This window comes from Phaseolus vulgaris, chromosome 11 (genome assembly GCF_051622355.1).
Source record: "Phaseolus vulgaris cultivar YP4 chromosome 11, ASM5162235v1, whole genome shotgun sequence".
Taxonomy (NCBI): domain Eukaryota; kingdom Viridiplantae; phylum Streptophyta; class Magnoliopsida; order Fabales; family Fabaceae; genus Phaseolus; species Phaseolus vulgaris.
The window spans coordinates 22,634,206-22,652,078 of record NC_143508.1 but is presented as its reverse complement, the minus strand read 5'-3'; the positions used below and the strand labels follow the sequence as shown (position 1 = coordinate 22,652,078).

Below are 17,873 nucleotides of genomic sequence, written 5' to 3'. Positions count from 1 at the left end.
ATCTATTAGAAGGCTTTGTACTTCAATGATGATTCCTTAAGTTCCTCCACTTGTTCCTAATTGTTTGTCCTTGTTTTCAACTCTTAATTGTTGTCATTCTTCACATATATTGTCGTGTTCATGTGCTGAAAAGTGTCTATGCTTGATTCAACTCACATCACGTATCATGGCTGAGCTCCATGAAGGTATTTGTGGGAGTCACATCGGTGGACGAGCTCTCTCATCGAAGGCTGTTCGAGTAGGGTATTACTGGCCAACCATGAGGGAGGATTGCACGAGATACGCACAACGGTACAAACAGTGCCAGCAACATGCTGATTGGCACCATACGCCCCTAGAAGAGTTGTGATCGATCCACATCCCATGGCCTTTCTACACATGGGGGATTGACATCCTGGGTCTGTTTCCTCTAACAGTTTTTTCAGATGAAGTACCTGGTGGTAGCCATCGAGTACCTCACTAAGTGGATAGAAGCCGAGCATATCGCACAGATCACAACCCACAAGGTTCAACACTTTGTATGGAAGAATATAGTTTTTCGTTTTGGAATCCCAAAGTGTTTAGTGTCTGACAATGGCACCCAGTTTTCAAGTCAACAGCTAGGCAAACGATGCACAGAGCTCAACATCAAGCAGGTGTTCGCCTTGGTAGAACACCCCCAGACGAATGGGTAGGTCGAATCTGCTAACCGAGTCATACTCAGAGGCCTAAAGAGGAGACTAAAGAAAGCCAAGGTAACTTGGGCAGACAAGGTTCCTAGAATTGTGTGGGCTTACCATACCACTCCCCAATCCACCACCAACACTAGTACAAAATTCTTCAATAACGACATCCTTCAAAGACGGTTTAGAGAGAACCATCGTTAAAAACTACGTGGTGGCAATTTTGTAATTTTTTCGAATTTTTTTTGGACTTTTAACGACGGTTCATCCCACAACCGTCGTTAAAAGTGCGTGGGGTGGACTTACAACGACAGTTCATCCCAGAACCGTCGTTAAATGTGCGTGGGGTGGACTTACAACGACGGTTCATCTCAGAACCGTCGTTAAAACCTGTTTTAAACTCATCTTTTCCCACTCTCCTATTTTCATTCAGAAACATAAAATTTCCCGCTGCCCTACGACCCACCGCCGCTCCTACGCGCGACCGTGACCAAGCCCGTGACCGTCGCGACCCAGCCGCACCGCGCCGCACCGTGACCGACTGCCCTACCGCACCGCACCTTGACCGCCGCACCGCGACCCTTCGCGCGACCGCCCCTACGCTCGATCGTGACAGTCGCGACCGCGTTCGAGCCGCGCCGCCTCTGACGCACGACCACACCGCGCCGCCCCTGACCGCACCACGCCGCCCCCTACCGCACCGCGCCGCCCGTGAACCCTAAACCCCTCACGCCCGCGCGACCGCACCGCGACCCCTTCCCGCGACAGCACCGCTACACCGCGACCCTTCCCCAGCCGCCCGCGCGACCGCACCACGACCCCTTCGCGCGACAGCACCGCCACACCGCGACCCTTCCCCAGCCGCCCGCACGACCGCGACGACCGTTCCAGCGCAACCGTGCGCGCGATCCTCGACCGTTTCAGCGACCACCGACCCTATGTCGCGACGCACGTCCGTGAACACCGACTCCTTGCTGCAACCGCTTGTCGTGACCGCCCATCCATTTGAGGTTAGTGTATTCTTATTTATTATCACCTATATTTTGAAAGTATTTGTTTTGAGTTTGATATTGATTCTTTATATTGAACGCATTGGTTCTGAGTCCGAAGGTGTTCGACCTTCGGCAATTTTCAGTCATTATATATTGTTTTGACATATTGAACGCACTGGTTCTGAGTCCGGAGGTGTCCGACCTTCGGCAATTTTGTTTTATTTTTCCATGATTACATATTGAAAGTATTGGTTCTTAGTTTAGCAGTTCAATGGATCGGAGTTGGATTAATACACCACGAATAAGTGATACTTACGAAAAAGGGGTGGAAGAGTTCATACAATTCGCAGAACATAATGCCATTAGTTATAAGAATGGAGTAAGGATAAGGTGCCCTTGTATCAATTGTTTAAATGGAAGGATATTGACTGTTTCTGAAATTAGAGAACATCTTTTGTGTGATGGATTTTTGAAAAGTTATACAACATGGACGTGGCATGGTGAATTGTTAAACTTGCCAAGTGTGCACGGAGGTTCGGAGGAAGTTCATTTCTCAATGGATGATAGATTAGAAGACATGATTCGTGATGTGGGAGCAGAATCATTTGCTAATGCAGTTTTTGAAAATATGTCTAATGATGCAGAGACTCCTTTGTATCCTGGTTCAACTAACTTCACACGATTATCAGCAGTGTTAAGGTTGATGAATTTGAAGGCAATGAATGGATGGACCGACAAAAGTTTTACAGAATTGCTTCAATTGCTTAAGGACATGCTTCCAGAAGGAAATACCTTGCCCAATCGAAATTATGAGGCGAAAAAAATACTTTGTCCAATGGGTATGGAGTATAGAAAAATACATTCATGTCCTAACGATTGTATTTTATACAGAAATGAGTATGAAGATTTAAGAAGATGTCCCAGGTGTGGTTTGTCACGTTATAAGGTTAAGGTTGGTCAGAATGATGAAATTGATGAATTGACAAAGGAAGGTCCTCCTGCTAAGGTTGTTTGGTATCTTCCAATAATTCCAAGGCTTAAGCGTTTGTTTGCAAATGCAGATGACGCTAAAAACCTTAGGTGGTATGCAGATAATAGAAAATGTGATGGATTACTTCGTCATCCTGCTGATTCTTTGCAATGGAAGAATATTGATAAAGAATTTCCTGAATTTGGAAAAGAATCAAGAAACTTAAGACTTGGATTGGCAACTGATGGAATGAATCCATTTGGAAATTTAAGTAGTAATCATAGTTCATGGCCCGTTTTGTTAGTCATTTACAACTTACCTCCTGCTTTGTGTATGAAGCGCAAATACATGATGTTATCTATGATGATCTCTGATCCAAAACAACCTGGAAATGACATAGATGTTTATCTTAATCCATTGATTGAAGATTTGAAATTATTGTGGAATGAAGGGGTTGATGTGTTTGACGCGTTTAAAAATGAATCTTTCCGATTGCATGCGATGTTGTTTTGTACTATCAATGACTTCCCTGCATATGGGAACTTGTCAGGTTATAGTGTGAAAGGCCATAGAGCATGTCCAATATGTCAAGACAAGATATCTTATGAGCAGTTGAAACATGGAAGAAAAACCGTGTATCTTGGGCATCGTAGATTTCTAAAGAAATATCATCCGTATCGTCGATTGAAAAAAGCTTTTAACGGATACCAAGAACATGACATTTGTCCCACTCCCTTAAGTGGTGTTGAAATTTATGAAAAAATCAAAAATGTTAATGTGACTTTTGGAAAAATGAAGAAGAAGCAAACTGTGAGTGAAATATGGAAGAAGAGATCAATCTTTTTTGATCTTCCGTATTGGTGTAAGTTAGATGTTAGACACTGTCTAGATGTAATGCACGTAGAGAAGAATGTGTGTGACAGTCTAATAGGAACACTTCTGAACATTAAAGGCAAAACAAAGGATGGTGTGAATGCACGTCTGGATTTGATTGAAATGAATATACGAGAGGAATTGGCACCGAGAGAAGTTGGTAAACGTACATACTTGCCTGCAGCGTGTTACACTTTGTCAAAGAAAGAGAAAACAAGTTTTTGTGAATGTCTTAAAGGTGTTAAGGTACCACAAGGCTACTCTTCAAATGTGAAGAGTCTTGTATCTATGAATGATTTGAAACTAATTGGCTTAAAGTCACATGATTGTCACGTTCTAATGCAACAATTACTACCGGTGGCTATACGTGGAATCTTGCCCAAAAATGTTAGGCATACAATCACTCGACTATGTTCATTTTTCAATTCCATATGTAGTAAAGAGATTGACTCTCAGAAGTTGGATGAACTTGAAGAAGAAATAATTGTTATCTTGTGTCAACTCGAGATGTTTTTTCCTCCATCTTTTTTTGATATTATGGTACACTTGGTTGTTCATCTTGTAAGAGAAATCAGATTGTGTGGGCCAGTTTATATGCGATGGATGTATCCAGTTGAACGATACATGAAGATTTTGAAGGGATATGTGAAGAATCAATGTCGTCCAGAAGCTTCCATTATTGAAAGATACATTTCAGAAGAATCTATTGAGTTTTGTTCCGAGTACATGTCAAAAGCCAAATGTATAGGAGTTCCTGAAAAAGGTTGGCACTCTCGTAGATTCATAAGTAAATCTTCAAGAGGTGTACATGTCATAAGCAAATCTAGAGAAGAGGTTCTCCAAGCACACTTGTATATCTTAAATAACACTGATGAGGTGTTACCATACTTGGATACACACAAAGACATTGTCAAATATAAAAATCCAAGACAATCAGAAAAATGGGTGTTAATTGAGCATAACAAAACTTTCATGTCATGGTTTAAGCAACAAATAATGAATGATCCATCAGCATATGAAACATTAACATGGCTTGCAAACGGTCTCAAATTTGATGTTTTATGTTGTTCTGGCTATGAAGTAAATGGTTGTTTGTTTTACACAAAGTCTCGAGATGATAGGAGTACAGTGCAAAGTAGCGGAGTCACCTTGGAGGCAGAGTCTATGCAGTTTTCAACTGCAAAGGATCAAAATCCTTTTGTGGGATCAATGCCTTATTATGGTGTCATAGTAGAGATTTGGGAAGTTAATTATACCAAGTTTACTGTACCTGTTTTCAAATGCAAGTGGGTTGACAATAAGACTGGTGTCAAAGTTGATGAATCAGGAATGACTTTGGTTGACTTTCGAAAGATAGGTTATCATGACGAACCATTTATAATGGCACATCAAGCTTCCCAAGTTTTCTATATCCAAGATCCTACGTCTGACCACTGGTCTGTTGTGCTACATGGAAAAAAACAACATAATGACCCAGAAGATACAAACAATGACATTTGTGAGATTGAATCACTTACAAGAAGGACCATCAATAAAGAGTACGAGGATGTTGCTGATGTTGTACATGCAACTCGAAATGATCATGATGAAGGAATATATATTTGTATGTACATGTGATTCATGTTTAGTTTTACAATATATTTCATTTTCATTATATTTCATATTCTTGATGCTTATTATATTTTTTTGATAACAGGAACATGGCAGATGATAAAGTTTCCCATTCAAAAAATGGTAGAGGACCTACAAGATTGAAGAATATGTTTAAGAAGATAACTAAAGATGACAAAATACCTTTGTCTATTGATATCCACACTGGTGTGCCCACTGGGCAACATGCAAAGAAATATAGGAGTTATCTCGGAGTACTTTCTCGTGAAAGGATCTCTATCTTAACTCAGTCCTGGGATCACGTGACTGACCACGAGAAAAACATGATTTGGCAAGATATTCTGGTATGTAACTGTTTTTACTTTGCTAAATCTAAAGTTCTTTTATACTTTGTTTTTGTTTATGAACTAATTCTTTCAAACAATGTAGACACATTACAACATCCCGAATGTGGAAACCTTGAAAGCGAAGGTTCTTTCAGATGTGGGTGTCAAGTTTCGTCAGTTTAAATCAAAATTGACAACAGATTATATATATGGGAAAAGGAAAGAAGAAAATCCTTGTGCAAAATATGCATCCATTGATGAAGAAACTTGGCAGCAGTTTGTCAATATTCGACAAACTGAAAAATGGCAGGTTAGTATCACTTTTATATTTGAATATAGTTTATATTAACGTATTACTAAATTTTGAGTGTTATGATAGGAGGTTCGAAACAAAGCAAAAGCCAATCAGGCACATAATGATACCCCACACTTATTGTCTCGTGGTGGTTATAAGTTGCTAGAGCAGAAGATTCTTGAAGAAAAAATTAAAGCACGTTCTACTTCCATTGAGGAAATGAATAGTGTAGATTCTTTAAGACCTCCATCCCCACCACTCCGACATGAGATGTGGAAGGGTGCCCGTATAAACACATTAGGGACATGGAGTTCTAAGTCTACAGAACAAACAGTTGAACGCATTGTAAGTTTGACAATTTCTTTTCAATGTGTTATTTTAAATTCTATGTGTTATTTTAAATTCAATGTGTTGAAGTTTGTCAATTTCTTTTCATTTGTTTTAGGATTCTCTTAATGAGCAATCAACACAGGGGACTTTTAAACCATGTGGTCGCAATGATATTCTTAATGTTGCTCTCGGACGACCTGAACACCCTGGACGTGTTCGTGTAGCTGGATATGGGGTTGGGATTCGGTCATACTTTGGACCTCCATCACACATCAAGGAACAATTGTCCAATGAACCTAGCCAAGAGTATTTACTACAACTACGTGAGCAGTTAAAGGCTGAGGTAACTCAAGAGCTTAAAGAAAGCTTCATGGAGGAGTTTAGTGCGCGAATGGAAATGGAGTTCAAAAAGCGGTTGGAGGGTTTAGGACACTCACAGCAACCACCTACTATGGTAGAAGATGAACCACCTCCGCCTCCTATTAAGAAAGTCAGCACTAAAGGGAGTTGTTCGGTAGTTGATCTATCAGGGGATGACTTTGGCTCAACTAGCCAATGCGAATTATATGTTGAGTGTAATTCTTTGACCCGATTCGTTGCCTTGGGTAAGTGTTATGAAGGGGTTACAATGTTACACAATGTGCCTCTTCCTTCTAATTTCATGAAGGTCACGGTGGAGAAGGTCCTTTATGGTGATCTTGCAGTTCCTGTGCCGACATCAGAGGTGACAATTGTGGCAGAGGCATTACATACTTTCGTTGCCTGGCCTAGACATCTCGTCAGACCTATAGACTCTATGGTATATATTTGCACTAATACTAATACAATTATGATATATTACATTCTAACTAATTTAAGTATTTTTTGTTTTGATGAGTAGCAGGAACCTAAGACAAATTTGCCTTTGGGAAAGAAGAAAATAGTCTCCATTGATGATCCTCTGGCGGCATTGGTGGAAGTTGCTACAGCTTTAGATACAACCGTCTTAGAGGTTCCATGGGATGCCAATGTTTTTGGAAGGCATAGTAATCTACCGTTGTACGTTCACATGTCTGATTTGTTGGACCTTGCATCCGGAGATCAAGAGATTAACATAACATTTCTGCAATTATGGATGATGTAAGTTCAAATTTTAAATTCTTTATACTTTTGATTTATTAAATATATTAGTACTAACTTATTGAAATTTAGGTATCTTTCTGGATTATGCTTTGATGAGGGGAAACATAATATATATGGGTTTTTAGACCCTCAAATCACTCAATCAATTGGAAACAAGAAGTCGGAAACACAAACATACATCACCACTGCCTTAAAGAATGGTGGAAAACACATTTATTTTGCTCCGTACATCCATGAGTAAGTTCTTATTTATTAAATAAGTTTTAATAAATTATTGAAATAAGAGAAACTAATTAACTGATTTGTTATACATACCGCTGTTCAAGATCATATCTGTTCAAGATCATACCGCTGCATGGTTTTGCTCCTTGCATAAAAAACCTCCTGCCTATTTTAAAAACATTATAGATAGGTACGACAGTTTCATTTAACATTTATTATTACTTATATATTATATAATGTTATGTATTCTAATATGAAATCTTATTATTTTAGTGCTTACTCTGGATATAATATGTTGTGTGGGAGGAGAACTTCAAATGCACAAAAACTCACTTGGATGTACCTTAAGGTATTTAAAGTATATTTGTTCACTTAATTTAATGTGTTTCACTCATTCATTTAATACATTTATTTTCACATGCAGTCCAACAGGCAACCTCAAAATTGTGAGTGCGGTTATTATGTTATGCAGTGTGAACCGCCCTGGTAGTCGGAAATGATGACGTGGCATCAAGCTATGGTATCGGCGTGTTGACAAGACGCCAGGTTGGCAGAAGGAAAAGAAGTCGGGGGGCTCGTGAAGTCGCCAGTTATTAAGTTGGCGTGTTCCGATCTCCAGCATACCAGAATCGGCGATCACCGGGTTAAAGATGAAGTCGCCAGATGTAAACTCAGGCGACCTAGTGATTGGAGATCGCCAGAGCAAGCACATCGCCAGAGATGAAGGTGGTGCAGATTATGAAGGCGGTCGGCGAGACCACAGGGAAGGTGTACGAAGGCACCCTAACTCGCCAGTTCTAGTAGAGATCGCACTCCCAAGTTAGCTATGCACTGGGCAGTACCATGCATAAGTAACTTAGCCAAAAGAGAGTCAGAAACAGCGCCCAAGTCAAGGAGGCTCCAGATGATGGCACATGTACGACTGGATGCGAGCCACGTGTCCAGGTCTGTAACTGCCAGGAGAGAGAAAGTGACCAGGTATAAAAGGGTTTCCCAACGAACTTTCGAGGTACGCACGTTCAGATTACACTCTTTACGCTTGCGAGTTCTTGAGCATACTGTGAGAGAGAACATTGCACGGTTCCTTAAGAGTTCTTGAGTGTTATTGCTCTTAGTATTTGGTGGTTCGGTCACTGACTTGGGCGTTGGAGTGCGATCGGCCGCAGCGGCGCCGCTCTGTTCTTTTGCAGGTTCTTGAGGTGGATCTTGGCGGAGGACGGAGGTTGAAGCGGTGCACACGTCGATCCAAGTTTGACGAGGCAAGTTCCAACGTTCTGGTCAACAGGCAGGATCACAGTGGATGTTGACTATTTTGCAAGCTGAAATTAAGAAAGGTTGGGATAAGGTAATACCTCAATACAATAAACACTTTAAAATTTGAGATTTATTAATCATGCACTAATTCAAAATATTTCAAATGTCACAGTTGTTCAACGACCAACACCCGCTAGATTTAGAAGCATTGGAGTATGTGAGAACAACATGGTCAAAGTATTTTGTAACCATGTATAACACTCTAGTATAGATAAATCATTACAATGACAAATTTTTTCATATATTACCAAACTTTTTTGTATTATGTTATAATTTGTTGTATGTAATTTTTATATTTAAATTATGATTTGAAATGTTTTTATTTTCTGGAATTGAAAACTTTATGCAGGTTATTTGAGATTTTTTAAAAAATAAAATTTTTTATTTTTTTTTAAACAATACATATAACGACAGTTCCACTTGGAACCGTCTTTAAATGTCAATTTTAACCGTCGTTAATTTACCTTTTTGTACTAGTGCAAGGAGACACCTTTTAGCCTGGTGTATGGATCGGATGCCATGATTCCCATCGAGATCCAGGAGAATTTTGTTGAAACAAGTGTGTTCAAGCTTTGAATAATCCAAACCCTTTGAAGGTTGATGGAAGGCAGGATGTGCTTGTTGTTGCTGATGTGTTTTAGAATAGGATTTGGGGTAGATTTTCTGTGTAAATCCACTCTTGATTGAATCCAAAGCTTAAGCATTCTTAAACCTTTTAATTGAAAGTGTTTTTCAAACTAAGTGAAAAACAACCTGTTGTTTTTTCGAAACAACCGATTGTTTTATACTTAGGTGTTTTTAGAAAGGTTGAAAACTATTTTTGATGTTTGACTTGCTGTCGAACCAAAACAACCGATTGATTCAAGTATTCAACCGATTGTTTATTTTAGGACCATAGCAAAAAATTGTTTTGTGCTTTGACTGAGCATTAAATGATTTTATAACTAATTACGCTGCAGTTTTAAATGCTTTGACCAGTATTCGAAAGCAATAAATAGTGTGTTCAGTTTATGTAACAAACAAGAACTGAGATTTAATAAAAGAAAAATATATTTGAGTTTTTCACTGATTATGCTTTTGAAGAGTTGAAGTTTGCTTTGAGTTTGCTTGGATCAAGAGAGTGTGGAATAGGATTTTCATCTTGTATTGATTTCAGATCTTTCTGTAACAAGTGTAATCCTTTTTTACTTTGAAGAAACTCTGTGACTGAAGCTGAGAAGTGTTGTGTGTTCTTGAGGTGGTTAAGATCAGGATTCTTAGTGGTGTTTGTGCTGAGCCAAAGGAAGTGTGTGTCTTGAGGGGATCAAGGTCACTTCTTTGGTGGTGTTGTAAGTAATCTAGGGTTGATTGCTTAGTGGATGCCCTAGTGGTTTCTGGGAAGACTGGATGTAGCTCTTGGTTTAAGAGCGAACCAGTATAAACCTCTATGTGCTTTTTCTCTATCCCTTGAACTCTTTAAATTAAATTTATATTGTGAACTGGTATAAACAACCGATTGTTTCTGCGAAACAACCGATTGTTTTTCTGGTGTTGTGCTAATTTGCTTTGTGTTTTTGGCAAACTGATTTCTTAATCAAGTTTTCTCGAAGTAATTTCATTCTAGACTTAAAATTTTGCGAAAATCCGCTTTAAACCATTCACCCCCCTCTAGTTTAAAGCCATACTTTCTTACAATTGGCATCAAGAGCTTGGTACTTGAAAGATAATCAAGTTTAATCCGAAAATCTTTTTCTATTGCTGGCAAACTATCTTTTGAGGAAGGTGCTTCAATCTACAAACCACCTTTATTCTGTGGATTGAATTACAAGTATTGGGAGGCTAGAATGAAAATCTTTGTTGAATCTATTGATCAAGGAATTCTGGATTCAATCGAGAATGGTCCTTTCATTCCAAAGCTTAAAAAGAATGGTTCTTTTATTGCAAAACCTTGGTCCCAATGGTCCAATGAAGAATGTAAGATGGCTAAGCTTGATTGTACTGCTCAAAACATAATAGCTTATGCACTAGATACTGATCCCGCCGGTTGACCTGAGTGCAAGAGTCTTGCCACGTCAAAGGTCTCTCCTCTTGATCAGCTTCGCACCACGTTAGCCTTTGTTCCTCACGTCCTAATTCCTCGCAAGAACCTGATGCTCAAGTCAGTGACGGAATCACCAAAAACTCAGAGAGAATATCTCAACTCAAGGAACCGTGCGCAGTGAGTCTCAGTGTACTAGAAAGTATTCTGAAAGCGTACCTCAAAAGTCTGTTAAGTGTTCCTTATATACCTGAGCATTTTCTCTCTCCTGACGGTTACACCTCTGGACACGTGGCTCACATCCAGCTGTACACGTGTCGCCATCTGGAGCTCCCTCCACTTGAGCGCCACCTCTACTCTTCAAGCCATTCGACTAAGTTACCCATACAAGGAGTAACTTGGTGCACAACTTACCTTGGAGCGCGACCCCTTAAGTGGCGAGTACGGGGTGTCACCTTGCACACCTTCTCTGTGGTCTCGCCTGCTGCTATCACGATCTGCTTCACTTGCACACCATGCATGTTCTGGGAAACTGTTCCCTTGCCCCGACCTCTGGCTAGGGAATGATCATCTGATAACCTCATCCTCCACTGCTGCGTGACAAGCATATCGCTAGTCCCTCGTACTTGTACCCCTTGGAAACCTTAAGCAAGCTTTCCTGATCTTTCGACGATGTGCCCCTTTCGGCGGTCTCTAACCACCCGATCTCCCAGTACTCACATATGGCGACTATGACGCAACTCTGGTGACCGTCGGTTACACACATTAGAGATGGGAGAACGCCAAGTCAACGATCAGCGACTACACAGACTTCCCAATGTACTTCCCTTCGGTCAGCCAGGTGTCCCGTTCAACACGCCTATATTATCGCTTGCTGCCACGTCATCACTCCCGATTACCTAATCGGTACACAAGCCCCCCAGTCTTAAGCTGAGACTTGACCATCGAAAAGACTAAGAAGTCAATCATCGTCGATCTACGTGGCGCTTGTACGGATTTTCGTACGTTCGTACCCTTTGCTTCTCTGACGCTCCACCAACCCCCTCTTTAATCAAACGACATGTGGCTTCTTCAACGGTCGCTTTTAATCGTCGTTTGCGCTTCCTACAACGTTCGAATCCCTTAAACCCTTCACGCTATTCACTGTTTCATCATCTTTCTTCATCCTCAAGCATTCCAAACGCTTTCTCTGCGAACCACGAAACTTCTCGTCTCTCTCAATCTTCAACTTTCTTCAGCGTTCATCCGATCATATAAATGTAACCCTTTTACTCCTCCTATTGACATTTACTGCATTTTAATCGGTTTGCATCATCCATTAACTATCTGAAGCATACGTTGTGGGCTATTTCTCTTTTTCTCGTAACCTAAGGTTTCGTCCTTGATAAGGTCTATCCCAGCGAACCCTTATTCGTTCGTTCTATCCTCTTCGTCCTCAATCGAGTCATTCTCTGCTGTCCTCATTTCATCCCTTTTCTTTCCTTTGCAGTTCCTGCAATGGCTCACACGAAGTCCACCGCTAATCCTCCTTCTTCATCACGAAACCCTCCACCCAAAACTCGTAGGGTTGTCCCTGGGACAAATCCTCCACCAACACGTAACCCCTCACGAGCCTCTGGTGCTCCCTCCACACAGGCCGAGAGGCCTACCTCTTCTCACGCCAACCCTACTCAGGCAACTCCACCACTCGCCGGGGGAGCCCTCCTTCCTCCGCAAGACTACAAGGAGCTCTATCCTTGGGCACCCCATCTCTGCTGAAAGAGACCTCGTCAATAAATAATGAGTTGGGTGTGCTTCGCCTGAAGAAAGGAGATCAACCCGACCTTTCATTTCACAAGGAGCATGGTAACAACGGCGAGTTGTTCTGCTTTATCTATGCCACATTGTTCAAGAAAGTGAAACTTAGGTTTCCTTTTACTCGTTTCGAGAGAGAGCTACTGACCGAGCTCAACATCGCCCCTGCCCAGCTTTATCCCAACAGCTGGGCGTTCGTAAGGGTGTTCCAAATTCTTTGTGTGCACTTGGTGCTGCCGGTTTCGGTCGATGTCTTCCTCTTCCTATTTGAGGCAAAGAATCCCGGAGATCGCCCCTGGGTCAGCTTGAATGGGATTGCTGGGAGGTCAATCTTCTCAATCTTCCAGCAATCTTATAAAGACTAGAAAGGGAAGTTCGTCAAGGTGTGCCAGAACGATCAAGACCCCTCACTGCTTGACGGCTTCCCCCTATATTGGGTAAACAAGCGAAACAAAGATTCCAAGGACAACTTCAGGAGACCAAGAAGTCCTGACAACATGGGGGAGTTAGACAACTTCTGGAAGAGTGTGGCTGCTGCCAACATCACCTTCCCCACTGCCTCAATAATTCCCTTCGAGTTCTTCGAGCGCCAACTCAAAATTCACATAGGTTAGCCCTTACCCCAACACCAAGACTCCCGCCTCGTGTTAAAACTGACTTGGTATTTTTACCATTCTGTTTTTGGCATTCCATTTGATCATTCGTCCATGTACTACTTGCGTTATCTCTGTATGAATATACTTGCATGTTCTGCTTCTGCCTTGGTTGCTCAGCTATCCTTTACCTTGTGCAGATAACATGTTGGGAAAAAAAAAACTGGCGGAATTGAGGGCGATCGCCCGATCCCACAAGCTTGCGGCGGGCTCCCAAACTGTGCCCAACTCGGTGGTGGAGATCGCCCAATCTGCCCCAGGCAAGACTCCTCCCCGAGGTCCAACTTCTTCTGGGGCACTACCCGCCCCAGAAAGGAAAAAGTTAGTTTTGAGGAAACCTAAAAGGAAGACTCCTCAGGTGGTGCAAGAGGAAGAACATGACAACGAAGATACTGAGGATGGTCTTATTACTAAGAGGACAAGGGTGGCCACCTCTACACCACCTGCACTCCCAACACCAACACCGCCCTCACCTCCAGCTCTGCTAGGACCAGTCCAAGCAACACCCCTGGCCGCCGCGCCCCCAGTAGTTGAAAGCAGCAGCCCTAACTACGTGGAAAACCCTCCAAGCGTCTCAACACCGTTTGTATCTGTCGGAGAGGGTCCTCCGTCGACCACATCCATCGCTGGGGCCGCATTAGCAGAAGATGAGGGCGCTCAGGTTTCGCCAATACTTATAACAGAATCTCCGACCTCACCGCCATGCCTAGAAGCCCCCCTTGCTTTACAAGCTCAACAGGGTGGTGGTGAAAGTCAACATCAGACCCCACCAATGCCTCTAGCATCAGCCTCAAGCCTCCCAGCTTCCTTCGAAGAGACCTTGGGACCCTTCACAGCCCAACTGAAAACCATGGCGGAAGATCTTCCTTTGCTCGTATTAAGAGCTGTGAATGATTCACTCAAGAAGCTCCAAGAAGAGAACTTCGCGCTCAAGGAGTCAAACCTTATGATAAGGGCTGAGGCTGAAAAACTCTCTTGCAATATGATGATGGTGGAGATCGAACATTCTAGGTTGGAGGACGCAATGGATGCCGAGCTAAGGAGCGCACGCAAGGAGGCCTCCGATCTGCGCCAAAAACTGCACGCCCAGCTTCAAGAGAAAATTGACCTGGAGAGTAAGTTGGTTCCATACAGGGTCAAGGTGGCAGATATGGAGGCTGCACGAAAAGCTGAAGCGTCCATGGTGGAGAAACTTGAGAAGAGATCAGCAGATAGGGAGATCCTCCTAGGGAAGGTCGAGAAGGAAAGGGACAAGGCTCTCGCTGAGCTCGCCGAAGCTCGTGAGGAGACCAAAAAGATTGCTGCAGAGCTGGCCCAGACTCGGGATGAGGGCAAAAAAGCTGCTGAAGAACTCGCTCGATCTCATGAGGAGAATGAAAATCTGAAGAAGCAAACTCATGAGCTCGAGCAGAGCGCTGCTCAAGTCCTCTCCGCCGGGTTCGACGCTACTCGGAGCAAGTAGCATGCCAATACCCTGAGCTCGACCTTTCCATGGTGTCGATCTGCAACGAAGTGGTGGATGGGAAGATTGTACCCTCTGAAGACTAACTGCCTCTCCCCATCGCCTCTTCTTCGAAACTTGTCGTTTATCTTTTGTTTGTAATAGCTACTTGTGTATAGACTTGAATTGACGCTGCTTATACAATTTTCATTTCCTGAATATTGTCTTTCTTATTACCTTGCATACTTTTGCCTCTATTTGTTGTGGGGTTAACTAACGTAACCGGTGAAACTAACTCAATTGCATCAACTCAGCAATACTCGGGCTTAACCCTTCGCACACTGCTTTTAACTTGAGTAAACTGTTAACCTTATAACAACATATCAAATTGTTAACTCAAAGTAAACTTGAGCAACTATTAACTCTTTAGCGATGATATTTAACACAACTTGTGAACTTAAGGCAACTAACCTTAGCATAAATCACTTACTAGGCAGCAGGTTTTAACTCAAACTAGTATTAAAATACAGTTTACCTGATCTGCAAAGCGAGGTGACCCCTTACTCCTGTCATCGCCTGGAACTCTTCTAATCGTCGTACAGCCCATTCGCTATCTCAACCCTCACGCCGTAGGGTTCTGGCGATGCGATCTTTCTTACTTTCATAACTTGATCATTGTTCCGTCATCTCTAGGTAGAGGCGCCTTTCGGATCCTTCTCTACCTCCCTGAGTTTTAGAACAATTATCTGAACTCGCTCAAGACGAGAGGGATTTTATCTATCTTCGCACCGCCTGCAAGTGTGGAAGCTTTATCTGGTCTTACTGGGTCAATATTGATGTTTCGCTTAAAGGGGAAAAGGCGTTTTCCATCAACCTTCCCTTCTCGCCGTTTAAGGCCACGAACACCCCTAATCTTTTAGTTCATCTTGCCTGAACTCACTCTGAGGTGAGAAGGACTTTCTCTGGTGCCTCAGCTTGCCCAGGGTATACATCTCCTCCCCCCTGGATGCACTGAGGACTTTTAACTTGTTCTCGCCTGCACTCACTCAAAGGCCAGGAGGACTTCTTCTGTTCTCGCCTGCACTCGCTCAAGGGCGAGGAGGACTTCCTCTGTTCTTGCCTGCCTGCACTCGCTCAAAGGCGAGGAGGACTTCTTCCTTTCTCGCCTGCACTCGCTCGAAGGCGAGGAGGACTTCCTCTGTTCTTGCCTGCACTCGCTCAAAGGCGAGGAGGACTTCTTCTGTTCTTGCTTGCACTCGCTCAAAGGCGAGGAGGACTTCCTCTGTTCTTGCCTGCACTCGCTCAAGGGCGAGAAGGACTTCCTCTGTTCTTGCCTGCACTAGCTCAAAAGGCGAGGAGGACTTCTTCCGTTCTCGCCTGCACTCGCTCGAAGGCGAGGAGGACTTCCTCTGCTCTTGCCTGCACTCGCTCAAAGGCGAGGAGGACTTCTTCTGTTCTTGCCTGCACTCGCTCACAGGCGAGAAGGACTTCCTCTGTTCTTGCCTGCACTCGCTTAAAGGCGAGGAGGACTTCCTCTGTTGCCTCAAGACTCACGAGAGCGTTGAGGTCTTTAATCATCACTGGTGCCTCCGATCGCCGAAAGACGATGAGGTTTTTTAAACTTTTTAACTATTGCCACCGATCGCCGAAAGACAATGGGAACTTTAAAACTTTTAACTGATGTCGTCAATCGCCAAAAAACGATGGGGACTTTAAAACTTTTAACTGATGCCGCCAATCGCCGAAAAACGATGGGGACTTTAAAACTTTTAACTAGAAAGCATGCAATCTTAGAAACTTTAAACTTGAAAACTCTTCTTTATTGGGTGGCCTCATTAAAAACCCTCCTTAGGGAAAAAAGAGTGCCCCCTTGAACTGTTTTAACAGAAAGCATGTAAATCTCATCATGTTCGTCTTTACTTACAAGGCTTTAACTGTAATATAATTTGAGATGCGTGGCGTTCCAAGTGCGAGGAATCGCCCCTCCTTCTAACGTCTCTAAGCGGTAGGCGCCGTTCCCGAGCACCTCGGTTATTCTGAACGGTCCCGTCCACTTAGGTGATAACTTGTTCTCCATCTCGTATTGATGGACCTTCCTCATCACCAGGTCGCCCTCTCTGAACCGCCTCGTCATTACCTTAGAGTTATACCTTCGCTCAATCCTCCTCTTTACTGCTTCGACCTTCACTCTCGCCTCCTCCCTGACCTCATCCAGTAAATCCAGATTCATTCTTCTTTCTTCGTTCGAGTCTTCCGCCACAAAGTTCTGGAATCTCGGTGAGCTTTCCTGGATTTCGACTGGAATCATCGCATCACACCCATAAACCAGGCTAAACGGGGTCTCGTGGGTTCCTGACTGTTCAGTGGCATGGTACGCCCAAACTATGCAGGGTACCTCTTCAGCCCACGATCCCTTAGCTTTCTCTAGTCTTCTCTTTAAACCTCTCAGCAGTACCCTATTGGCAAACTCCACTTGGCCATTCGTCTGTGGGTGCTCAATGGATGCAAACACCTGCTGTATTCCCACTTCTTCGCACAACTTTTTCAACAGGTGACTTGCAAACTGAGTCCCATTGTCCGACACCAGGCATTTAGGCACACCAAACCGGCATACGATGTTCTTCCATACAAAGCTTTCGATCTTATGTGCGGTGATCTGGGCTACTGGCTCCGCTTCGATCCACTTGGTGAAGTATTCAATCGCCACTACCAAGTACTTCATCTGCCTGACCGCCAATGGGAAGGGTCCCAGAATGTCAATTCCCCAAGTATGAAACGACCAAGGGCTGTAAATTGACTTCAGCTCTTCTGGAGGTGCCTTGTGCCAATCGGCGTGCTGCTGACATTGCTTGCAACATTAAGCATACTTCTTGCAGTCCTCCCTCATCATTGGCCAGTAATACCCTGCACGGAGAGCTCTTGCAGCCAGAGCTCGACCCCCGATGTGACTCCCACATATACCTTCATGGAGCTCGGCAATAATTCTTGTGCATTTTTCTCCGTGCACACATACTAGGAGTGGGTGCGTAAACCCAAACATGTACAGCTCGCCGTCGATCAAGGTGAACTTGCTAGAGTTCTTCTTTATCTTCCTAGCCTCCGTCGGATCCAGCGGAAGAACGGCATCTGCCAAGCAGCGCTAGTATTGCGTTATCCATGTGTCTGGCTTATGCGTAGCGCAGACCTGCGCCACGTTCACCCTCTCCCCTCGACATGATCTTATTCTTGGCGTTCTCAAGGTCTCCTGGGTT

At 43.3% G+C, this 17,873-nt stretch overlaps 1 protein-coding gene across 1 annotated transcript; it reads left to right on the top strand.

Annotated features, from left to right (window-relative positions):
* Positions 1-1,925: 1,925 nt before the first annotated feature.
* On the top strand, positions 1,926-7,182 carry LOC150023119 (uncharacterized). The gene is made up of 5 exons (XM_090297723.1): positions 1,926-5,093; positions 5,538-5,591; positions 5,814-6,074; positions 6,391-6,858; positions 6,943-7,182. The coding sequence occupies exons 1-5, from the start codon at positions 1,926-1,928 to the stop codon at positions 7,180-7,182; spliced, it is 4,191 nt and encodes a 1,396-aa protein (XP_090153849.1).
* The last annotated feature ends 10,691 nt before the right edge of the window (positions 7,183-17,873 follow it).